The 18,722-nt window shown below is 39.1% G+C and overlaps 5 protein-coding genes across 6 annotated transcripts; 1 reads left to right on the top strand and 4 right to left on the bottom strand.

Moving 5' to 3' along the window:
- Positions 1 to 212: 212 nt before the first annotated feature.
- On the bottom strand, positions 213 to 1,379 carry LOC103934269 (olee1-like protein). Its single transcript, XM_009335774.3, has 2 exons — positions 1,153 to 1,379; positions 213 to 651 (listed from the first exon to the last, which is right to left on the bottom strand). The coding sequence occupies exons 1-2, from the start codon at positions 1,319 to 1,321 to the stop codon at positions 320 to 322; spliced, it is 501 nt and encodes a 166-aa protein (XP_009334049.1). The 5' UTR covers positions 1,322 to 1,379; the 3' UTR covers positions 213 to 319.
- A 445-nt stretch (positions 1,380 to 1,824) lies between these two features.
- On the top strand, positions 1,825 to 5,469 carry LOC103934293 (UDP-N-acetylglucosamine 1-carboxyvinyltransferase 2-like). Its single transcript, XM_018642489.2, has 7 exons — positions 1,825 to 2,666; positions 3,256 to 3,406; positions 3,547 to 3,831; positions 3,911 to 4,082; positions 4,232 to 4,310; positions 4,405 to 4,605; positions 4,956 to 5,469. Exons 1-6 carry the CDS (start codon positions 2,086 to 2,088, stop codon positions 4,595 to 4,597), a joined length of 1,461 nt encoding a protein of 486 aa, XP_018498005.2. The 5' UTR covers positions 1,825 to 2,085; the 3' UTR covers positions 4,598 to 4,605; positions 4,956 to 5,469.
- LOC103926912 (AAA-ATPase At3g50940-like) lies at positions 4,587 to 6,579 on the bottom strand. The gene is made up of 2 exons (XM_018642491.2): positions 5,439 to 6,579; positions 4,587 to 5,285 (listed from the first exon to the last, which is right to left on the bottom strand). Exons 1-2 carry the CDS (start codon positions 6,402 to 6,404, stop codon positions 4,911 to 4,913), a joined length of 1,341 nt encoding a protein of 446 aa, XP_018498007.2. The 5' UTR covers positions 6,405 to 6,579; the 3' UTR covers positions 4,587 to 4,910.
- A 684-nt stretch (positions 6,580 to 7,263) lies between these two features.
- Positions 7,264 to 11,468, bottom strand: LOC103926890 (dol-P-Man:Man(6)GlcNAc(2)-PP-Dol alpha-1,2-mannosyltransferase). The gene is made up of 10 exons (XM_009335771.3): positions 11,168 to 11,468; positions 10,450 to 10,537; positions 10,175 to 10,334; positions 9,781 to 9,998; positions 9,332 to 9,627; positions 8,726 to 8,840; positions 8,499 to 8,637; positions 8,022 to 8,218; positions 7,817 to 7,906; positions 7,264 to 7,740 (listed from the first exon to the last, which is right to left on the bottom strand). Exons 1-10 carry the CDS (start codon positions 11,443 to 11,445, stop codon positions 7,609 to 7,611), a joined length of 1,713 nt encoding a protein of 570 aa, XP_009334046.2. The 5' UTR covers positions 11,446 to 11,468; the 3' UTR covers positions 7,264 to 7,608.
- Positions 11,469 to 12,274: 806 nt separating this feature from the next.
- Positions 12,275 to 17,840, bottom strand: LOC103926889 (phosphoenolpyruvate carboxylase, housekeeping isozyme). Of its 2 annotated transcripts, XM_009335770.3 has the most exons (11): positions 17,678 to 17,840; positions 17,168 to 17,366; positions 16,321 to 16,712; positions 16,105 to 16,189; positions 15,573 to 15,795; positions 15,349 to 15,452; positions 15,119 to 15,206; positions 14,565 to 14,719; positions 13,429 to 14,427; positions 12,952 to 13,338; positions 12,275 to 12,850 (listed from the first exon to the last, which is right to left on the bottom strand). In XM_009335770.3, exons 2-11 carry the CDS (start codon positions 17,333 to 17,335, stop codon positions 12,554 to 12,556), a joined length of 2,898 nt encoding a protein of 965 aa, XP_009334045.2. In that variant the 5' UTR covers positions 17,336 to 17,366; positions 17,678 to 17,840; the 3' UTR covers positions 12,275 to 12,553.
- Positions 17,841 to 18,722: the final 882 nt, after the last annotated feature.

The following is an 18,722-nucleotide window of genomic DNA, read 5'->3' as shown; positions in this document are numbered from 1 at the left end:
ATTTTAAAAGGAATTATAAAAACATAATACCATCAGCCACCCCACTCCACCAAACACGATCACCTCAACTCACTGTGGGGTGCAGTGTGGTGGCTATTCGTATTTTCGTATTTTTATTTTGGTTTCTAATTCTTTTTTAAATTAGTAATTAACATTTAAATTAAAGTTAAGAGTTACCACACATAGCATATATATGAAGGAGAAGTTAGATATTGGGAGAATTATAATTTCTTCCTCTATATATTATATAATTAAGCATTTCACATTAGGTAATGAGGAGGGAGAGTTTAGTTATACATATGATATCATGATAATGTACTTATTGATCTTGAGTCTCCTCGGGGAACAATTCCTTAAGAACTGCCTCGCACTCAGAAGTACTCTCCTTCTTCATGAACCCAAGGGGGTTGGCGTAGCGAGCCAAGGCGTTCACACCATTGTTGTGCGTGAGCAAAATCCTAGCCCTCTCGATGTCGAAGTGGTCAGCGCACTCATCGGTAGGGCTGCGCACGGTCCTCACCTCACAGATTTGCTCCTCAAATTCCTTGTGGGTGGCCAGACTGTAGATGCCATTCTTATCGGTCTTTCCTTCGACTACGTATACGATGGTACCATTTTCACGGCTTCTGCACTCCAAGGCTACCGTAGCACCTGCATGCATGCATGCAATTATTTTTAGTTTTAACACGTGCATTGATCTTTGCACGGTAAGATGATAGTCTGGTATTACGTTAATGAAATGACTTGCAACTCAAATGATTATAATATTTACTATGCCCCTTCGGTTCTAAGGTCCAATTCCGTACCCCCGAATATAGTTTGTATAAAGAAAAAGAGACGCCTAGCATTTTCAAGTATGAGGGACAAAATCACTTTGAGATTAGGGAACAAATAACCTTCACATAAAACCATCTTCCTTTCGTTTTTCGTCAACCAAAGAACATTTGATCATTTGTCACACATGGGAGATCTTAGATACCAATAAGAAGAAATGAATAGATAAAACAGAATATGTATGCAACAATTTTGATATGAACGGATATTAGGGAGACGGAGAATCAAAATCGGGACTTCGAATGCAGACATGAATACTCTTGAAACCAATTGATTTACGAGCTCCGTGCATATGTAACAACTTGTTAGACTACTTACCGTCAATGGGTGTGCTGAGTCTAGTCTCGAATTGGACACGACATGGGTCGCAGTACACCTTGCCCTCCACGAAGAGAGTTCTGGTGGCGGCACCCCTGGTGGCGTACGCGAGAGAGTAGAAGCAGGACAAGATGACGAAGAGTGCTGCGATACCCAAAGCCTTGGCCATTTTATTTCCCCTTGACGGCGTTATGAATTTCTTCCTTATTATATATGGTGTTCCGCGTTCCCCCTCATGTTAAGTTTCTTGAAGGCAACCAAAGAGTCCTTTTATAAGTGAAAGAAATTAGGGTTGGTTAGTATTGTGTGGTAATTGTTGGACTTTCTATTTTAAAGCATGCGGAGGGAGTCAAATTACTTGTTATTTTCCGCAATTTTTTCCCTTTCAACTACAATATGACAAACTTCGACCAACAAAAGAAAAACTGAAATATGACAAATGATAAGTAGAGAGTAAAAATGTTAAAATTGTATGCTATTTGCAGTGAATTTCTTATCTGAAATCTGACAAACCATTTTTCAAACTTCAAATATTTGATAAATAGAGAATAAAAATGAATACATTGTTCAAACTTCAAGCGAATAAGAAGATTTGAGTATTTTACATGAAGCTATTAGCTACGACGATCAATTGGATCTCAAAATACAACGTATGTATTGATCAATGCTTGCAAAATTTTCTTTGAAAAGCTTTAGACGCAACACTAAAAAGTAAAACATATTGTATGAACCAGTAGTTTAGGGTATTTTCATCTATATGTAAATAAAAAATTTTAAGTTCGGATGACGAGTTTTATCTCTAATTTTTTATAGAGAAAATAACAGTCACAAAATCTTGAAACAAAGAAAAAGTTAGAAGGTATAAAAAAGAAATTAAAAAAAAATACAAAAAGTTTGAAAACAAAAGAGGATGTCAACTAGGTAAAGTAGCCAATGAAGAACTTGGCGGCAACTCTTCACATCTCACAAATGGCTTCCTTCTCTACCTTGAACCTTTCACCAAGTCCAAAACCCACAAAACCGTTACCCCATTCTCTTCTAAAACCACTGATTTCGGCACCCGAAATCGATACCCGAACCCAAATCCAAACCCCTTACCCGAAGCTCATACTCACCGGCCCTTCCCAGCTCTCCGGCCATGTACCCATAAGCGGCTCCAAGAACTCAGCTTTGCCGATTCTGGCGGCGACCCTTTGCTGCTCAGGCACTTCAAGGATTCAAAACGTGCCCGATTTGTTCGATACTCGCACAATGGCTTCGGTTTTAGTGTCTCTTGGAGCTAAAGTTGAAGTCTTAGACAACGAAATGTTGGTTAACACCGATGGGGTTGGCTCAGTTGAGCCTAATGCGGATGAAATTCAAAAGATCAGAGGTGGGTTTTTCGTCATTGGGCCGTTGGTTGCCCGATTCGGGGAGGCGGTGGTTGCATTACCCGGTGGCTGCAATATTGGGGCTCGACCAGTGGACCTATACATTCGGGGTCTTCAATCTCTTGGCGCTGTTGTTGAATTGAGGTAAATTTTCCTACATTTTTCTTTAAGTTTACATCGGAAGCGCATAATTGTTTGATTTATGTGTTCATAGAATGGTTGCTAAATTTTTTTATCAGACTTGAATGAGAGTAAGCACAGTTTGTCTTTGCAGTGTAGAAGAGGTTCTATAGTCACTTTATGATAAATTTATCTGCCTGAATTGTGATATTATAGGTGGTGAGTCGCTATTAAGCGTAACGCCAGATGCACAATTTCTTTCACGAACTCTAGCGTGCCAAGTAACGAACGAAGCAAAAGGTGCTCTTGCCCACTGAAGCACAGCATATGTACTTTATTAATCATCAAAAGGCAGAGAATGTAGTGTGATGATAAAACACTCTCTATAGGACATCCAAGGATTTTATTATTGATGCATATGTATATGTGTTCTCTAGTGTTAACCATCATGAAGTACATATTTTACCCTACGCATTTTCCGATTGAATCACAGGTCTCCACCAATTTTGCCTGTGGTGCTCACAGTTGTTTACTAAAGGTTTTTTGTTGTTGTTATTTTCATGGTTATGAACGATGGGATGAGTTAATCCAGTATAATTTTTGCAATATGCAGGGATGGGAAAGTTCAGGCATACGCCGCAAATGGAAGAGGATTAGTTGGAGGAAGTTTCCAACTTGATTACCCGAGTGTGGGGGCAACGGAAACTCTTATGATGGCTGCATGTATGGCTGATGGAAAAACTGTACTGTCCAATGTTGCCAGAGTACGATAAGATGACTCTCACTGAACATTTTAGATTCTGATTTTGATAACAATAGAAGTGTGTTAACAGTTATCATTTGCTGTCTAATTGGATTATGTTAACATAGTGAAGTAACTTACTTTCCCAACAACTCACCGTAGGAACCAGAGGTGGTTGATCTTGCTAGGTTTCTTACCAACTGTGGGGCCTGTGTGGATGGAGCAGGCAGCAACAAGCTTGTTATCAAGGGAAAATCCCAGTTGCATGGTTGTGAATGCGTTGTTGCACCTGATCGTATTGAAGCAGGTACATTTATGCTTGCTGCAGCTATTACTCGCTCATGCATCTCGATATCACCTGTCATACCTTGCCAAATGTCCTCTTTGATACACAAACTATCGGCCGTTGGTTGCAAAATCAAGAAATGTTCTCATGATACCTTGGAAGTATGTAAATCGTCTTTAAATTCTTCTGTTCCCATTTTGGTTGCATCTTGTGGTAATTTATAGTTGATAAATACTTCAGGTTTCAGCAGTGTCCGGACATGGGGGTGCAAATTTGCGAAGCGTTGTGGTTAAGACAGGCCCATATCCTGGGTTTCCCACAGACCTCCAACCACAAATAATGGCTTTTCTGACCACGTGCAATGGTTTAAGTTCTGTAGAGGAATCTGTTTTTGACAAACGCATGAGTCATGGTATGTGGAAGATAATGTGTGTGCTGGTATGCATATTATATATGTATTCTTGTCGTCTTTTAGTTTCCCTATTTGGGAAGCCGATAATATTGCCAAATAGTACTAATTGCATTGAGATATTCTTATACATGTTCCCTGCTTTCTACCAGTAAGCGAACTGGTAAAGCTTGGAGCAAAGATTCAGGTCTGTGCGAGCACTGCTCTGGTTTATGGGAAAGACAATGGAAGGCAAGCAGATTTTCCTTTTTCGTATTCTAATGTTTCCTTTTTCCCAATTGGAAAATAGCATGATTGTGCTGACTCATGTCTGTTATCATGTCAGTGTCTTGAATGGTTCCTCGCTTGTTGCAAATGACATTAGGGGTGGGATGTCACTGGTATTAGCTGGGTTGGCCGCAGAAGGCACTACAGAGATCAGCGGTGTTGCTCATATTGACCGTGGTTATGAGAATTTAGATATGAAACTTCGTTTTCTGGGATCTGATGTCAAAAGATTAATGCTTCTTGCATCCTGATTGAAAAGGTAAGAACCTTTTCCTCCATTATGTTTCTTTTGCTCTTTATGGAGCCCATTCTGAAAAGTACACAGAATTTGGTGGTGCGATGAGTTAATTTTGGAACTAAAAGTAATTGCATAATTCAAATATTAGTATATAATCGTTTTGAAAGGTTAGAAAAAGATATATTAGAAAATCACACAAATGGAAGCTCGGGTATTTCTTTAGTACACATCAACAGGTGCAAACTGCAAAGTTTATGCGTATTACATGTCAAACGATATGAGATATCTATACATCCCTTTTTCTTTGTTGCCTTTCAACCATGACATCAACTTTCCTCTTCTCCTTTATGTTGAATTTTCTTCTCGAGAAGGAAATCAAAGAGGCATTGGAGCGCAATGTGAGCATTCTTGCTCTTCATTAGCTGTCCTGCAACTTCTGCTGGCGTGACTTCAACCTCCCGTATGAGCCCTTCAATCTGTGTGAAGAGATTGTGATGACAAAGACCATGGTAATTGAATGCCAGCTGTTTAAACGCCGAAGTGGTGCAATATGACATGTGGATATGCATGTCCATGCGGCCTGGTCGCAGTAGAGCAGGATGTAGCCTATCTTTGTGATTCGTTGTGAAGATAATTATGCGTTCTTCACCACAGCATGACGGAAAACCATCAAGGAAGTTGAGGAGCCCAGAGAGTGTCACCTGTCGATGAAATAGTAAGATAACACATATATCTGTAAGTATTAGTTGCTTAAAGCGATATAATTCTGTCATTCTATTCATCTAGAACTTGAGTGACCAACGGTTTAATCAATGCTAGTCATGCATGCTCTAAATGTAAAAGTGTAAACTGACCTGAGTTTTATTGTTGTTCCTCCGTGATTCATCCCTCGGTTCCCCATTTTTCAGCTTGATTGTGCAGTCAACGTCCTCAAAGACGATTATAGATTGGTTAGGCATGGAAAACAACAGCTTACTCAAGTCGGAATTGGAATTAACGTTTGTTAGGTCCAACTCGTAGATGTCATAGTTAAGGTGATTAGCCATGGCTGCAATCAAGCTTGACTTGCCTGTGCCGGGAGGGCCATATAACAAGTATCCACGCTTCCAAGCTTTGCCAACCCTTCTATAAAACTCCTTTCCATTTATAAAGTTGTTTAGATCATCCAACACAGCTTTCTTAAGTTCTGTATCCATTGCTAGGAGCTTGAAGGTCATTGGATGGTCAAGCTTGACAGCATCCGGGAACCATCTCCGCCGTTCAACTGTGTGGAACTTTACCTCCTTGTGTTCTCTTTTAATTTCCTTTGATCTCTCAAGAATGTAGGGCAAGTAAGAGTTCAACACGTTCTCTTTGTGTTTCTTATGAAACGTTAGCTCATAGAATCTTGCTTCTTGTCTTAACGATGCATTAAGATCACCCCGATGTCTAGCAAATGGTGATTTAACCTGTACATAAATCAACTTCCATTTCACTTGAACATTTTCGTATACATCAGCTAACTCTTCACCTCTGTCCACTGACACTGCTAGTTTCTTCTCCTTGGCATCCTTGCTCGCTTTGATTCTTCGAACAGATGGGGTCACTATAGCGCCCAAATAGGCATGAGCGGCCTCAAAAATTTCATTCGGAAATAGTCCTTGAAATTCGTCGATGACAATGGTGAGTTGAGAAGAGAAATGTCGCGAAATGTTATGGAGGCCCGAATAGAAGTAGTTCCAAAGTTTGTTAGGGATGAAGTCGTTGGCAATACTTTGAACAAGCATTGCTGAAGCAGCAAGAGTGGCGATGGCAGGCAAAAGAGCCTTCGTTTCAGGCATTTTGTTAGGTTAAATGAAAAGTGGTTTCCCTAATTTGGTGTCTTGGGTTGTTTCCTGGATTCTCAATTTATAGCAATTAATTTCATAGATTTTCTTCCATTAGGGATTTTAAATTTGGTTTTTTCTCTGATTTTTCTTTGGTTTACCAAGCAAGTCTCAAGGAGAAAAATCAAAAAGTGAGAAAAAAAGTTATTAATTGTTTAAATTATTATTATTTTTTTTAGAAAAGAATTGTTTTTTTTTTTTTAGTACAACAATACATTTTATACTAAAGGGAGTGGAAGTTTAGTTATGCTACATAATGAATAATCTAATTTGATATCGAATTTGCCATCCACGAAATTCGAACCTAAGACCTCTCACTTACAAGTGAAGGAAAATACCAACAGACCGCTATACGAAGTAGGCAAAGGAATTGTTTACCCTTAAGTAAAACGTTTCTAAGTTTGAAGTTGACCTCTTCAAAAAGATGATGAAGAAACTTCATACATTCACATATTTGAAGTTTCAAAGTTGAAACTTCCATCAATTATCAATGGAATTTTCTTTTCGTTCTTGATTAGAGTCGTTCAGTGCTTAGAATTGAAATGAATTGAACAACACACTACACTCAATTTCAAGGCACGTTGAACGAATAAATTATAGTTCGTCTAAAATACTTATCCCCTTCAATCTCTCAAAATTAAAGCGCCTGAAGGGATAAATTTCATTCATGTCTAATCCTTTCGAATCCTCTTAAAATAAAAAATCGTTCACCTCGACTCTCACACATACACCTTGAATTATATGAGATACCCAATCCAGTCCAGTTACAGGCACCAAAATCTCAATTTCAAGAGCAAAGACAAAAGACAGAAGAGGCTCAAAATTTCTCAAATTTTCATCAGGTATTTCTCAATCTAACACAAGATAAAAGTTTCTGAGACGAACTTGGGAACATCAAACTGTTAGAAATACACGCAATGCAAGACACTATTGAACTCAACTACTCATTTATCAGTAAGAACTTCGAGGAAGTCGCACCTACCAAAACAGTTAAAACTACATCAAAAAAGAGAGGAGGTGGAGGTGGGGGTGTTTTTTCGGTGGGGAGTGTTGATCTTCCTTTACTTTTGTTTTCCTTACAACGAGAGGGCGGGTTAGCACTTCAGAGATGTCACGCTAGTTCAGAATCTAAAACTATCAGAGGGCGATGTTCTTCCTTTCATTTCGGTACCCTTCTAAGCAGCTTGTACATGCCAAAAATATTCTTATGCTGCCAGAGATACGGGATGAAAAAGGAGCGGTACTTGGCAGGCGAGAGCTCCCTGTCTAAGTAAGGCAATGCTCCAATCACCTGCAATTCAGAAGAATACCAATTCAGCACATGGTGATTCATTTAGGGAAAAGTGTAACAGCAGACTGATTTTTACCTCCCAAGTTGATAGGTCACTTCCCCGAGAAGGGAAAGGCCGACTAAGCTGCAGCTCGACAAGGAATGTACATTGATCAAGATCCCGGAGCTGCAACAAGAATGATTGGTCATTTTACAATGAAAACAATATACATTGAAAAGAATAACAAATACAGGGCCTTTTAGTTTTAAACAAACTAGTTTAGAGAATGGTGATTAATTACATATTGCAAGTCAGATGCTTTGTTTTTGTTGTTAAGATATGGTGGTGCTGCTGCGGTTCCACCCAAGGTAGAATTGAATGGGAAGGGAAGAAGTCCTCTGAACCCATCATCAATCCAACGGACCTCTCCCACATAATCAGGAACAAAAAATGATGATGGGAATCGGTGCCATTCACTTCCAACACAGAGAACAGAACCTGAAATTCAGAAGGGAAAACAGAATTTTCAGAATGACATGACTTCCAAAAATTGCATAACAGAACATCAACTTCAGAACCCAAAAAGTTCCTTACACAATCTGAGACGGCAACAAGAAAAATAAGTTCGATGTGGGAAAGTAATCTAGGTGGTGAGCCTAACCGATATGGAAGTGTATGAAATTGTAACATTAGTTTTCTTCTATTGTACATTCCAAACATTAATAATCCGTACTAAATTAACTGTTAACAGAACATAACAGCAAGATGTTGGTCTCACCTGTTCCTACATCGTCATGATGCTCTAAAAGCTTGTAAACCTCTATAGGGGCAGAATAACCATTGATCACTGAAAACGTACGAGCATGGGAGGCACATAATATGAGGCTAAGAACCACAGGTCTCAGAATCTTTGCTGTCTGCATGTATAAATAACAATAGTGTGACCATGAGAGGTTTGCAAAGACTATTTAACAATATTTTTTATGAAAAATAGGATAAGCTTACCATAACCGTTGGAGAATTTCCTTGAGAATCATAATCAGATCGGAAAACATCAGGAAAGCTCTCAATGACAGCAGATGCAGCAACACAAATTAGTGGATATATTGGATAAAGGAACCTGCAATGATAAATGGAAATATCTAGTTATCAATCACATCTAACCTGCACTTGATAACATTGAACAATCTTTAGATTTTCTGTGGCATCACCAAAATACCAAAGTGACGCACTAAATATTCCGATCTCAGACTACAAGGTGAGTGCTGCCTATGATTATGGTAAGATGTATGGAAATACTTTTTGTTTTTTTTTCTCAAAAGATGTATGGAAATACTTAAGAGTTATTTTAATTGCAGAGAATTAGGGGAAACAAAAATGGTTTTTTGTTATTATATAATATAGAGGAGAAAGTATAAGTGGAAACATCAAGCACAGAGCTATAAACAGCATTTGAATTGTTTACTGCAAATGCAAGATTGTGCAAATTTGGGAAATGGTAGATTTCGTCAAAAATAAGCAATTTTAACTAGCATGAACATACTCAAATTCAACCAATTATAGGAAAGTTGTGCAACAGTTTTTCCCAGATATTGGAATATTTATTCAAACCTTTCTTCTTTGTGCGGCTGCAAAGACATGAATGCCAACCAAATATATACTGGCGAGACAACAATCAGCAAGTTGGGGGCATACTTTTTCCTTGCAATTGGCAGCATTGCCAGGAACAGCAATGCAAGTACAAAACAAAAGTTAAAATTGTTAAATCCATTCCTTATATAATATAGCGGCCCCTCAGTTCCATACAAATGGCTCTCACCGCCTCCTGCAACATTATAGATCAACAGATTTAACACGGATGATGTCCATCTGCTGTAGTAGTAATGATCAACGAGAACCGAGGATACCTGAAAGACCTCCAATGTATAAGCATAAGCATGATAAAGAAAACAAAAAAGCGATAACTTAAAATGAGAAATTATAACTCTATTTGTGCCAATTATGTAGGTACAGGCACTATACTTTGTTCATTCACAAACAAAATACCAATAATGACTTACAAGAAGAGCAACAGATATGGCGGCCCCCGCAAGAAATGCTTGTTTGAATCTTCTAGCTAGAGAGTAGAATGTGACTGGCAAAAAAGCCAAGATTGAGAATGGCCAGCCAAGGATTACACCTACGGCTGCAACTGCAACTGCCATGGCGTATTTATCAAGCAGAAATAAACCGGATGAAAGAGACATGGCATACATGGAGAACGAGCTTGGCAAGAAACCTGGAAAATAATGTCAACAACACTGTCATTCATGGAATAAATAGCTCCAGAAAATTAAGAGAGCTAAAATTGGAAAACTGAAAACAAAATGAATAATCACAAAACAAAAACAGAGATGTTAGAAATCCTGAAATGGAATTTTGAAATCAAGGGAGAAAAATGAAAGGGCAACCCACTTGTGCTAGCGAAAAAACAACCGCTGGTTAAGCATAGCATTGCAAGTGTGTAAGAAGCAAGGCGTTTTCCATACTTTCTTGAAAGAGCAACTACCAGGACAGTGTCAGCGATAACAGAAAGGAGACCAAGAAAGATTCTAACAGCATAGAATACTCTCACCTATAAGCAAAAAGAATTGGTTCAGTACAACTATATATAATTGAAGGCAAGACATAGCCTTGGGCTAACAATGAGAAGATACAGTTCAAAAGGCAAGGGCAATAAGAAATCTTACTTTTTCCTCAGCAAACAACCAGGAAGCAGGCTGACCCACCAATTCATGGAAAAGAATGTACAAATATGACCGAAGTGCAAACTGTGAACTGCAACAAGCATATAACAACAACAACCATAGGTAGGATTTCTAACATACAAAATGATAGCACTCATTATCGAATTCACAACAGCTGTGAAGCAGGCAGTAATTTAAGAGCACGCAACAAAGGACACAATCACCGAGCTAAAAATACTATGTTAACAATGACGAGCATCTAACTCCACCTACAAAATACTAAGCTAAGACACATATCTCTACACCATAGAATCCTTTCTAATGTCAGTTTGTAAAAATCAAATTCAATGAACCAAAAGCCATTAGGCTAGAGATTCGCTTACCAAGTACTGTAACGAACAAAATCATTTTGGTTCATACGAAGGTTGCAAATTGTTCATGAGTTGCAATGGTCTACACAATCTTGTACATTGAGTAAGAAGCAATTAACTTTTCGACAACAACCAAATTTCCCAATAAATTAATCCAGGGACTAAAGCAGAGATTAATAGTTCACTACAAATTATAACCAAAAACAACAAATACCAACATCGTTAAGAACAAATAAACTTCAAATAACCAAAAAACAATCAAAACCCAGAAACAAACACCAACAAAATAGACAAAATTTCAATTTTTCAAAGAGGAAAAAGAAAAATTTGAAAACAATTGAAAGGGGTACCTGTATTCCCAAGTTTGAAAGCCAGATTTGTAGAGAAGGAAATGGAGAGGTTCCCAATAATTGAAGACCTCGTCGCAGTCGTGTATGATGTTTGATGTGGCGCTCATGTACCTCAGCATTCCCAGAGCCACCAACGGAAAGAACCACCCCAACCCTTTGTCGACGCCGCCGTCCGATTTCCCTTGCTTGTCGACTTTCGAGTAAGATGACGACGACGGCGATGATGATGAAGGATCATCGGACGGCTGAGGGCGTCGCAGCCTTGTCGACAGAGACATGGTGAACTCTGCTGCTGTAGCTTTTCTGGGTTACTGGGTGGAATGGGTCTGCCGAGGAAAAATGGTTCTTTGCTTTCTTGGGAAGTAAAGATTAAGAGATAGTTTGGTGATTAAATCCTCCACCAGTCCACCACTTATGTTAAAGTTCATATTTTTATTTCCCAAAGGTGACAAAAACAAACCATTTCCCTAACTTTAGCATAACACATTATTCAAAAGTATTACCTTTTTATTCTTTTAACCCTCTGGAAACAATCACGAGGTGCTTTAGTAGTTGGGAAAGAATTCCAAACTCGTATTTTACACGGCATGCCTAAGTTCGATTTTTTATCGCGTGTGAATCACATGATGGTGACCAGAAGGTAGTTGCAATGCTTATGTGAATCTTCTTAGCCTTAAAAAATAAATTATCACGACGGAACCACTAATTAGTCATATTTTTAAAAGAAAAAAAACCCCTCGCACGTCGTTATTCTTGATTTTTGAATCCTTTTACACAACCCAACCCGTACAATCAAACATGAAAGATTTCGAGCTGCAGCCAAAGCTGTACAATCCTCAAACTAAGTATCATCAATTGGATGTCCAATCATAGCAATTGCATCCGCTCTGCAAGAAAATTAACGTTCTGAAAACATGCTTTGAAAGGATAGTTGTAAAAAAACTGTGAATGGTGACATTTCTATCTTTTATTTTCCGCTTATATATATATGTCTGGTAAATAATTTTTACTTTTTTATACAAACGATATTTTGCTTCCTTGCGTTTGTGTAAAACAATCCTAGAAAATTTCATTTTGGGATAATTTGATGGCCAAGAGACCAATCCATGAAACATGAAGCACATAAATGCCATTTTGTATTGAAGCACAACAAAACAGTTCCACTGAGAGTTTGATTTCATTTGTGGCAACAATGACAATGCTGGCTCTAGTTATTCTGCACAGCAATCTGATCACAGAACTTAACCAAGTTCACTCAAATATCTGGCCTTTAGGTGGACGATCAAAAGTCATCGTCCACTTTTGGTAAATTTAACTTCAGTTTTTCGGGACACAGCCCGTCTCTCAAATGCAGAAAAACATAAAGAAAAGAGCAGATACAGGCATTTAACCGGTGTTCTGTAAGCCGGCAGCAATACCCTTCATTGTCAAGATGAGGGTGTCCTCCAGACCAGGCGCGTACTCACTTGTCGGGTTCAGCTTCACAAGTTCATTAGCCGGTTTGTTTGATTCGCTGATTTCCTTTGAGATGTGTGGCCGTAGTGTCACGTGGAAGTTTGGGTCACGGATCCTTTTCAGTGTATATGCTTGGCAGACGTTGAGGGTTGTGATGTATGAATCACGCAGGCGGAGCCTTTGCTTCAGGTGCGGGTCCCCTTCGAGAAGATCCTTGTGTCCAGCAATCTGCCAAGGGAAAAGGCGAACATCAGACTGATGAATTTCTTCGTATATTTTAGGATGTACTCAAAATGTAACAAGTGCTATCTCAAAGTCGAATATTTTACCTGCAAGAGAAAGTTCTTGGTTTCTTCATAGTTGGACCTTAATCGCTCTCCAAATGACCATAGGTCTTCAGAAACAAGGAGTTTATCATATAACGCAGCTATTCCGGGGTTTCCCTTGGCAAACACCATTTCAACCAAATCAATGGTGACCCTGAAGAAAGGCCATTGGTTGTACATCTCTTGCAGCATGTGAAGATTCTTAATGTCCTTCTTAATGACATGCCTGAAGGCTGCTCCAAAGCCTAACCACACAGGAAGATGGAACCTTGTTTGTGTCCAGGCGAAAATCCATGGGATTGCACGAAGTGATTCAATACCACCACTAGGTTTTCGCTTTGAGGGGCGACTGCCAATGTTCATCCGACCATACTCCAGCTCTGGTGTAGCCTGGATCACACGTACGCAATGGTCATTACATTGTAATTAATCAGAGCATTTAAAGGTTAATGTGATTAGTGTAAAGTATCAAATGCTTACAAGACGGAAGTACTCGACAAATCGGGGCTCTTGGAAAACAATGGAGCGGTAGTCCTCTGTAGCTACAACTGCCATTTCGTCCATCAGTGCACGCCATTCTGGTTTTGGTGAAACTGGCGTATGCATTCCGTGCTCTAGTGTAGCAGCTGTGAAACGCTGCAATGTTCTAAAACACAAGAGCTCCTCTCCAAACGACTGCTCAATAACCTCACCTTGGACAGTGACACGGAGTGAACCATGAATTGTATCTGGCGGTTGAGACAATATAGCAAGATGGGTGGGCCCACCTCCCCTTCCTACAGTGCCACCACGACCGTGGAACATGGTTAGCTTCACACCAAATTTCTTAGCCACGTTTATAAGCTCCTCCTGTGCCTTGTATAACTGCCAGGCTGCAGAGAAACGCCCTGCATCTTTACCAGAATCTGAGTACCCAATCATGACTTCTTGCTTTCCGTTGATCCGCTCTCTATACCAATCAATTGAGAAAAGCCGTGCCAAAGCAGCAGGAGCAGCCTCCAGATCTGCAAGCTTCTCAAACAGTGGAACGACTCTTAGTGGTTTCTTCACATGGCATTCGCGTTGCAGGAGCTCAACTGCAAGCACATCAGATGGAGCAGTAGCCATCGAGATGATGTATGCTCCAAAATTATCACATGGAAGTTCTGATATCACATGTAATGTGTCCAAAACATCAGAAATTTCTTCCGTTTTTGGAAGATCAGGGCCAAACAGTGGGCGCTTGCCACATAGTTCAGATAAGAGCCACTCCTGACGGCGTTCTTCAGACCACTCACGATAGGAACCAATTTCCAGATGCTTGGTGATGGCGTCAATCACATCAGTATGCCTGTCAGATTCTTGCCTAATATCGAGCTTCACAAGTGAAAGTCCAAAGGTGGACACTTGCCTTAAGAAATCAAGAAGTGATCCATCAGCAATTGCCCGGTCACCACAAGAGCAGAGTGATCTGTAACAGAGTTCGAGAGGTTCCAAGAACTACACATAATTTAAATTACAATTAGGACTACAGTCAACTAACCAGAAAAAGAATAAAGGGGCAAGATATAATTTGATACTGTACATGATGGACCACGAATCTGCAATCATACAACTTATAAAGAATAGTAGTATACCTGCTCAACACTGATCAGTGTTGCCTCCTCTGGAATGTCAGAGTGCCCACTGGCTAACAACTGACGAGAACGTTCACGTGTATGATAAAGCTTATCCCTTACATCACCGAGAATCACACGGTAGGGTTCATTTGGAGGAACTTGCTTCCAAAATTCTGAATTGTGATACGAAGGGCAATAAGTATCACAGGCATCACAATGTTCACAGCTCCAAAGGAAGTAAGTAAAACTAGATATAAGGTTCGTTGCCATTACGTTACTGCAGTAAGTTATGGTTATGGAGCCACAAAACATTAGTATAAGCCAAAGTTTTACTCGGGCTTTACGAAGTGTAAAATTAGACTTGGTCCGTACATTGTGCACCTATTTACCATTGAAAATGTTATCTTAATTAAAAATATATATTATAGCGTGACGTGTGACGTATTAATCATTCTAGTTTCTTTAAATCCATCACGTATACAGTTTCCCTCTGCATCTCATTAAAAAAATGCAGTACAGGATGTAATTTTAAAACCATATCAAGGGGCGAACCACAATAGAACTATGATTACCTATGTAGTGCTTTGCATCTCTCCTCGTGGACCTGTGAAGTACATCTGCACAAACACGGAGTTCATCGTTGCAGCGCCACATAGACAACTGCCAGAAAAGAAAAGAAATTAGCAAATACAGGCACTAACATGGAAGGCAACAAACGCCTCACTCAAACCAAAAAGAAACAACCACTTCAATGAGTAAACGAAACTCCTTAAACACAATTTCAAGGTGCTTTTTCAGCTACCTCAAACATAAGATCCTCTATCTGAGAATAGTACAAGTTTGCAGCCATCATTCTAGCTAGTAGGCAAACGTCCCTTGTGACCTCGGGAGTTACTCTTGGATTACCTGCTCCCATGAAGGAAGACGTTAATTCAAATTAGTGAATGATGCGCACAAGCACACAAGTTGGCACATGTATCTTACATTCAAGATAGCTTAATTTATGTTAATGAAGAAGAGACGTACCATCACGATCACCACCCATCCAGGAAGAAAACTGAATAAGTGGGGCGTTATGGGGAACACGCTCATTAATCCCTATATTCTTCAAAGCTGTATCCACACGACGGAGAAATTTTGGAACACCCTTCCAAATTGTTTCATGGAAATAGCTCATCCCCGCTCTCATCTCATCTTGTGGAGTGGGAGCTGTTCTTCGGATCTCATCCGTACGAAATGCAGCTTGGATCTACATAAGTTGAAATACCAACATGTATGAGAGTAATTGACAACTGATATCATTTCAAGCTCAAACTCAAATTCTACAGGACCTAGAATATCCTTCCGGATTGCCTCGTGTAAAGATAACATTTGGAAAATCTTGCCACCGTTGAATCTCTGGGAATTTCAAATTTGACGAAAATGCCTTAACAGGAGTCAAAACATATTCTCAGCAATACATATGTGGACAAAAGTCCTTTTTAACGCCCTTTTTCAACGCTCACGTCAATTAAATCAAAGAATTGACAGTACATAAACGAATAAGTAAAATGATTACCTCTCTCTGAAGTGCCTCATCAATCTCCTGCTTATCATCAGGAGTAATGTCTTTTGCGTACAACTGGGTTAAACAATTCCGAATCCTGAAGAAATGTGAGTGTGCATGAATGAGAGAAAGAGCCATAAGATTCTAAGCCATAAACCTACATGGGGATCTTTTATTTCTAACGTTCTACGAATCAAGGATGCAGACTGAAGTAGATCAAAACCAAACCTTCCGTGCTTCTGAAGTAAGGATCTACGAATTGATTGTGTAGGATGAGCAGTGAGGACCAGATCTACAGTCTGATTCTTGAGAGCATCGAAAACCTCTTGGGGGGACTTTTTTAGATCCCCTACAAGCCTCTTGAGAGTTTCTTCAATGTCTGATTCCGTCGTTGCAGAATTTTCATCTGCAAAGTCACCCTTTTTCAGCTTGTTTCGTCTGCGGTAAGCAATCTGGACCTCCTCAGCCAAGTTGGCCAAGCTAAGCATGTGGGCGAAGGATTTTGCAACAACAATAGAATCCCCTGGGTCCAAACTTGTCAATACATTTCCAAGCTCTGATAGCTTTTTCGGGTCATGCTTTCCTTCATACTCAGCAGAAAGCTCATAACATGCTTGAACCTATGCAAAAATGAACATCTCGAATCAATGAATCACATAAGTTGTTCTTAATCGTGCAACTCGTAACACTATCATAATCAGTTTGCGAAAAACCAACAACGTTAAAGATCATAGGCATTAACCAAATCAAACATCTCAAATTGATAGGCCTAGGAAACTATTGATTAAGATATCATGAACAGCATTAGGATCTCCATATAAATTGGATTTCTATCGAAAACACGAGATGTACATTCCTTAAAGGATCCACAAATCCACCAAAACCAAAAGGATTCAAACAAAATTGATAAGGAGTTTCAAATTACACACAAAGTTCCATACTTTTAGCAGTAGAATAAAAATGCAACATATTCCAATCACAAATTCAAGTGTTTTTGCATCATGGGTACCAATAAAAATCAAGACTGAACATCTCAAACCGATCGAAACCAAATTTTACAGCCATCAAAACTCACCGTTTCCCTGAGATCCTCTCCATGTAAATCTTGGAGAATATCCAGAAACCGATCCAAAAGCAGAGCATCGTATTCCACCAGCTTGTCGTCCTCGCTCACTTTGGCCGGAACCAGAAGCCGAAGCTGCGCGTCAATGGACGCCAACTTCTCCAGATTCCTGTTAGCCATTGCTCCCCACTGAGCCTCACTCTGCGGACAACTAACCCACCACAAAACAAAACACAAAAAATCAGAACTTGACAAAATACAAAATAAAAACCCAAAAAATGGAATTTGAACAAATGAGACTGAAATCTCGGATTGGATCAAAACACAATGGCACAAAATTCTGATCAGGACCCAGAAAAATAGAGCCTGTAAAATGGAGTAATCAACGGGCAAAAGCCACGCGTAGTGCGGAGATTGTGCATACAAAAACAAAGCATTTATGGAGAAAAAAGCTGTGATCTTTTTATGATCCAGATAAGAATGATCGAGTATATTCTTGTGGATAATAGTAGTATGGGGTACCTGATTCTGGGGAAGTTTGGACTTTCAGCTGGGGGATGATGACCAAAAGTAGGATCAGCGAAACAGTGAGTGTGAGAGAGAGAGAGAGAGAGAGAGAGAGAGGTGTGAGGTCCGAAGGAAGGTGGGGAGCGATTATATATAGAGAGTGTTTTGGTCTGCCGATTTATGAAGTTTGGCTGTTTTTAACTTTTTGTCTCGGTCACAGTCACTGACACGATTCACTATTTGGCCATACTTGACTTTGTTTATTCACTTTTCAACTGTTCATCCCCCCTCTCTCTCTCTCTCTCTCTCTCTCTCTCTCTCTCTTACATACTTTGAACCTTGGGAAGGGTTGCAGCTGAGTAATATCCGTTCAAAGATGCTGCAATTATTTGTGTACTTTTTCATTGTGTGGATATGGTTTTTCAATGTCAATATTGCTTTTCCGTAATATTGAAAAATATAAAAAAGGATTTCTCAATTTCTTGAAACGACTTATTTATAAAAAATAACATCAACACACCATTTCTCACCTCATGTACATTTTTTGGTTTCGTTATTATTAAATTGAACAATTAAAGTAACATTAATGATCGAAATCAAAATTAACATAAAGGGTGCAAAAGATAAAAAAAAAAAAAATTGAAATTACTACCTTTAAAGACATTGTTTCCCAAATTCAAGTTCTTTCTTTTTCTTTTTCTCGATCTAGTTATTGAAATGTGATTTTTTTTTTTAACAAACGATATTATTTATACTAAGAGAGTGAAAAAGTGGGCTAAGCCTCATAATAGGCTAGTAATAATATGGTTCAGATTCACCTTTGACGAAAATCGAACTTAAAATCTCTCACCAACTACCTCTTTGCTAAAAAAGCATTTGTATTATGCAAATTTTATAATCAAAACCGCTCAATTTTTAATACTATATAAAGATCTTTATAATAACTTGAAAATTTTAAAATACACCATTATACGTGTCACGTATGTCTCATTGCAACACATTACGGTGCAAAAATTTTAAGAGCTTTTATCATAAATGATCTTTGAATTTGACCTAACTA

Source organism: the organism of the source record quoted next, unplaced genomic scaffold, assembly GCF_019419815.1.
Source record: "Pyrus x bretschneideri cultivar Hongxiangsu unplaced genomic scaffold, Pyrus_bretschneideri_v1 Contig23, whole genome shotgun sequence".
Lineage (NCBI taxonomy): Eukaryota > Viridiplantae > Streptophyta > Magnoliopsida > Rosales > Rosaceae > Pyrus > Pyrus x bretschneideri.
Note: the sequence above shows the minus strand (reverse complement) of the source record. Positions and strands in the feature narration are given on the sequence as shown.

Bases quoted from the DNA above. Each gene is read 5' to 3' on its own strand.
- LOC103926890 (XM_009335771.3), bottom strand. From the start codon at position 11,445: ATGTCTCTGTCGACAAGGCTGCGACGCCCTCAGCCGTCCGATGATCCT. The intron at 9,628-9,780 runs GTAAGTCATTAT...GAGGTCTTTCAG, and splicing joins CCATATCTGTTGCTCTTCTT to GTATCCTCGGTTCTCGTTGA. The intron at 8,841-9,331 runs GTTTGAATAAAT...TTATCATTGCAG, and splicing joins CAGCCGCACAAAGAAGAAAG to GTTCCTTTATCCAATATATC.
- LOC103926912 (XM_018642491.2), bottom strand. From the start codon at position 6,404: ATGCCTGAAACGAAGGCTCTTTTGCCTGCCATCGCCACTCTTGCTGCT. The intron at 5,286-5,438 runs GTCAGTTTACAC...TTTCATCGACAG, and splicing joins GGAACAACAATAAAACTCAG to GTGACACTCTCTGGGCTCCT.
- LOC103926889 (XM_009335770.3), bottom strand. From the start codon at position 17,335: ATGGCTAACAGGAATCTGGAGAAGTTGGCGTCCATTGACGCGCAGCTT. The intron at 16,190-16,320 runs GTTTGGTTTTGA...ACATTTCTTCAG, and splicing joins TTACTTCAGAAGCACGGAAG to GATTCGGAATTGTTTAACCC. The intron at 14,720-15,118 runs GTAATCATAGTT...ATCACAATTCAG, and splicing joins AGATGCAAAGCACTACATAG to AATTTTGGAAGCAAGTTCCT.
- LOC103934269 (XM_009335774.3), bottom strand. From the start codon at position 1,321: ATGGCCAAGGCTTTGGGTATCGCAGCACTCTTCGTCATCTTGTCCTGC. The intron at 652-1,152 runs GTAAGTAGTCTA...GCATGCATGCAG, and splicing joins ACTCAGCACACCCATTGACG to GTGCTACGGTAGCCTTGGAG.
- LOC103934293 (XM_018642489.2), top strand. From the start codon at position 2,086: ATGAAGAACTTGGCGGCAACTCTTCACATCTCACAAATGGCTTCCTTC. The intron at 3,407-3,546 runs GTACGATAAGAT...AACTCACCGTAG, and splicing joins TACTGTCCAATGTTGCCAGA to GAACCAGAGGTGGTTGATCT. The intron at 4,083-4,231 runs GTATGTGGAAGA...GCTTTCTACCAG, and splicing joins TGACAAACGCATGAGTCATG to TAAGCGAACTGGTAAAGCTT.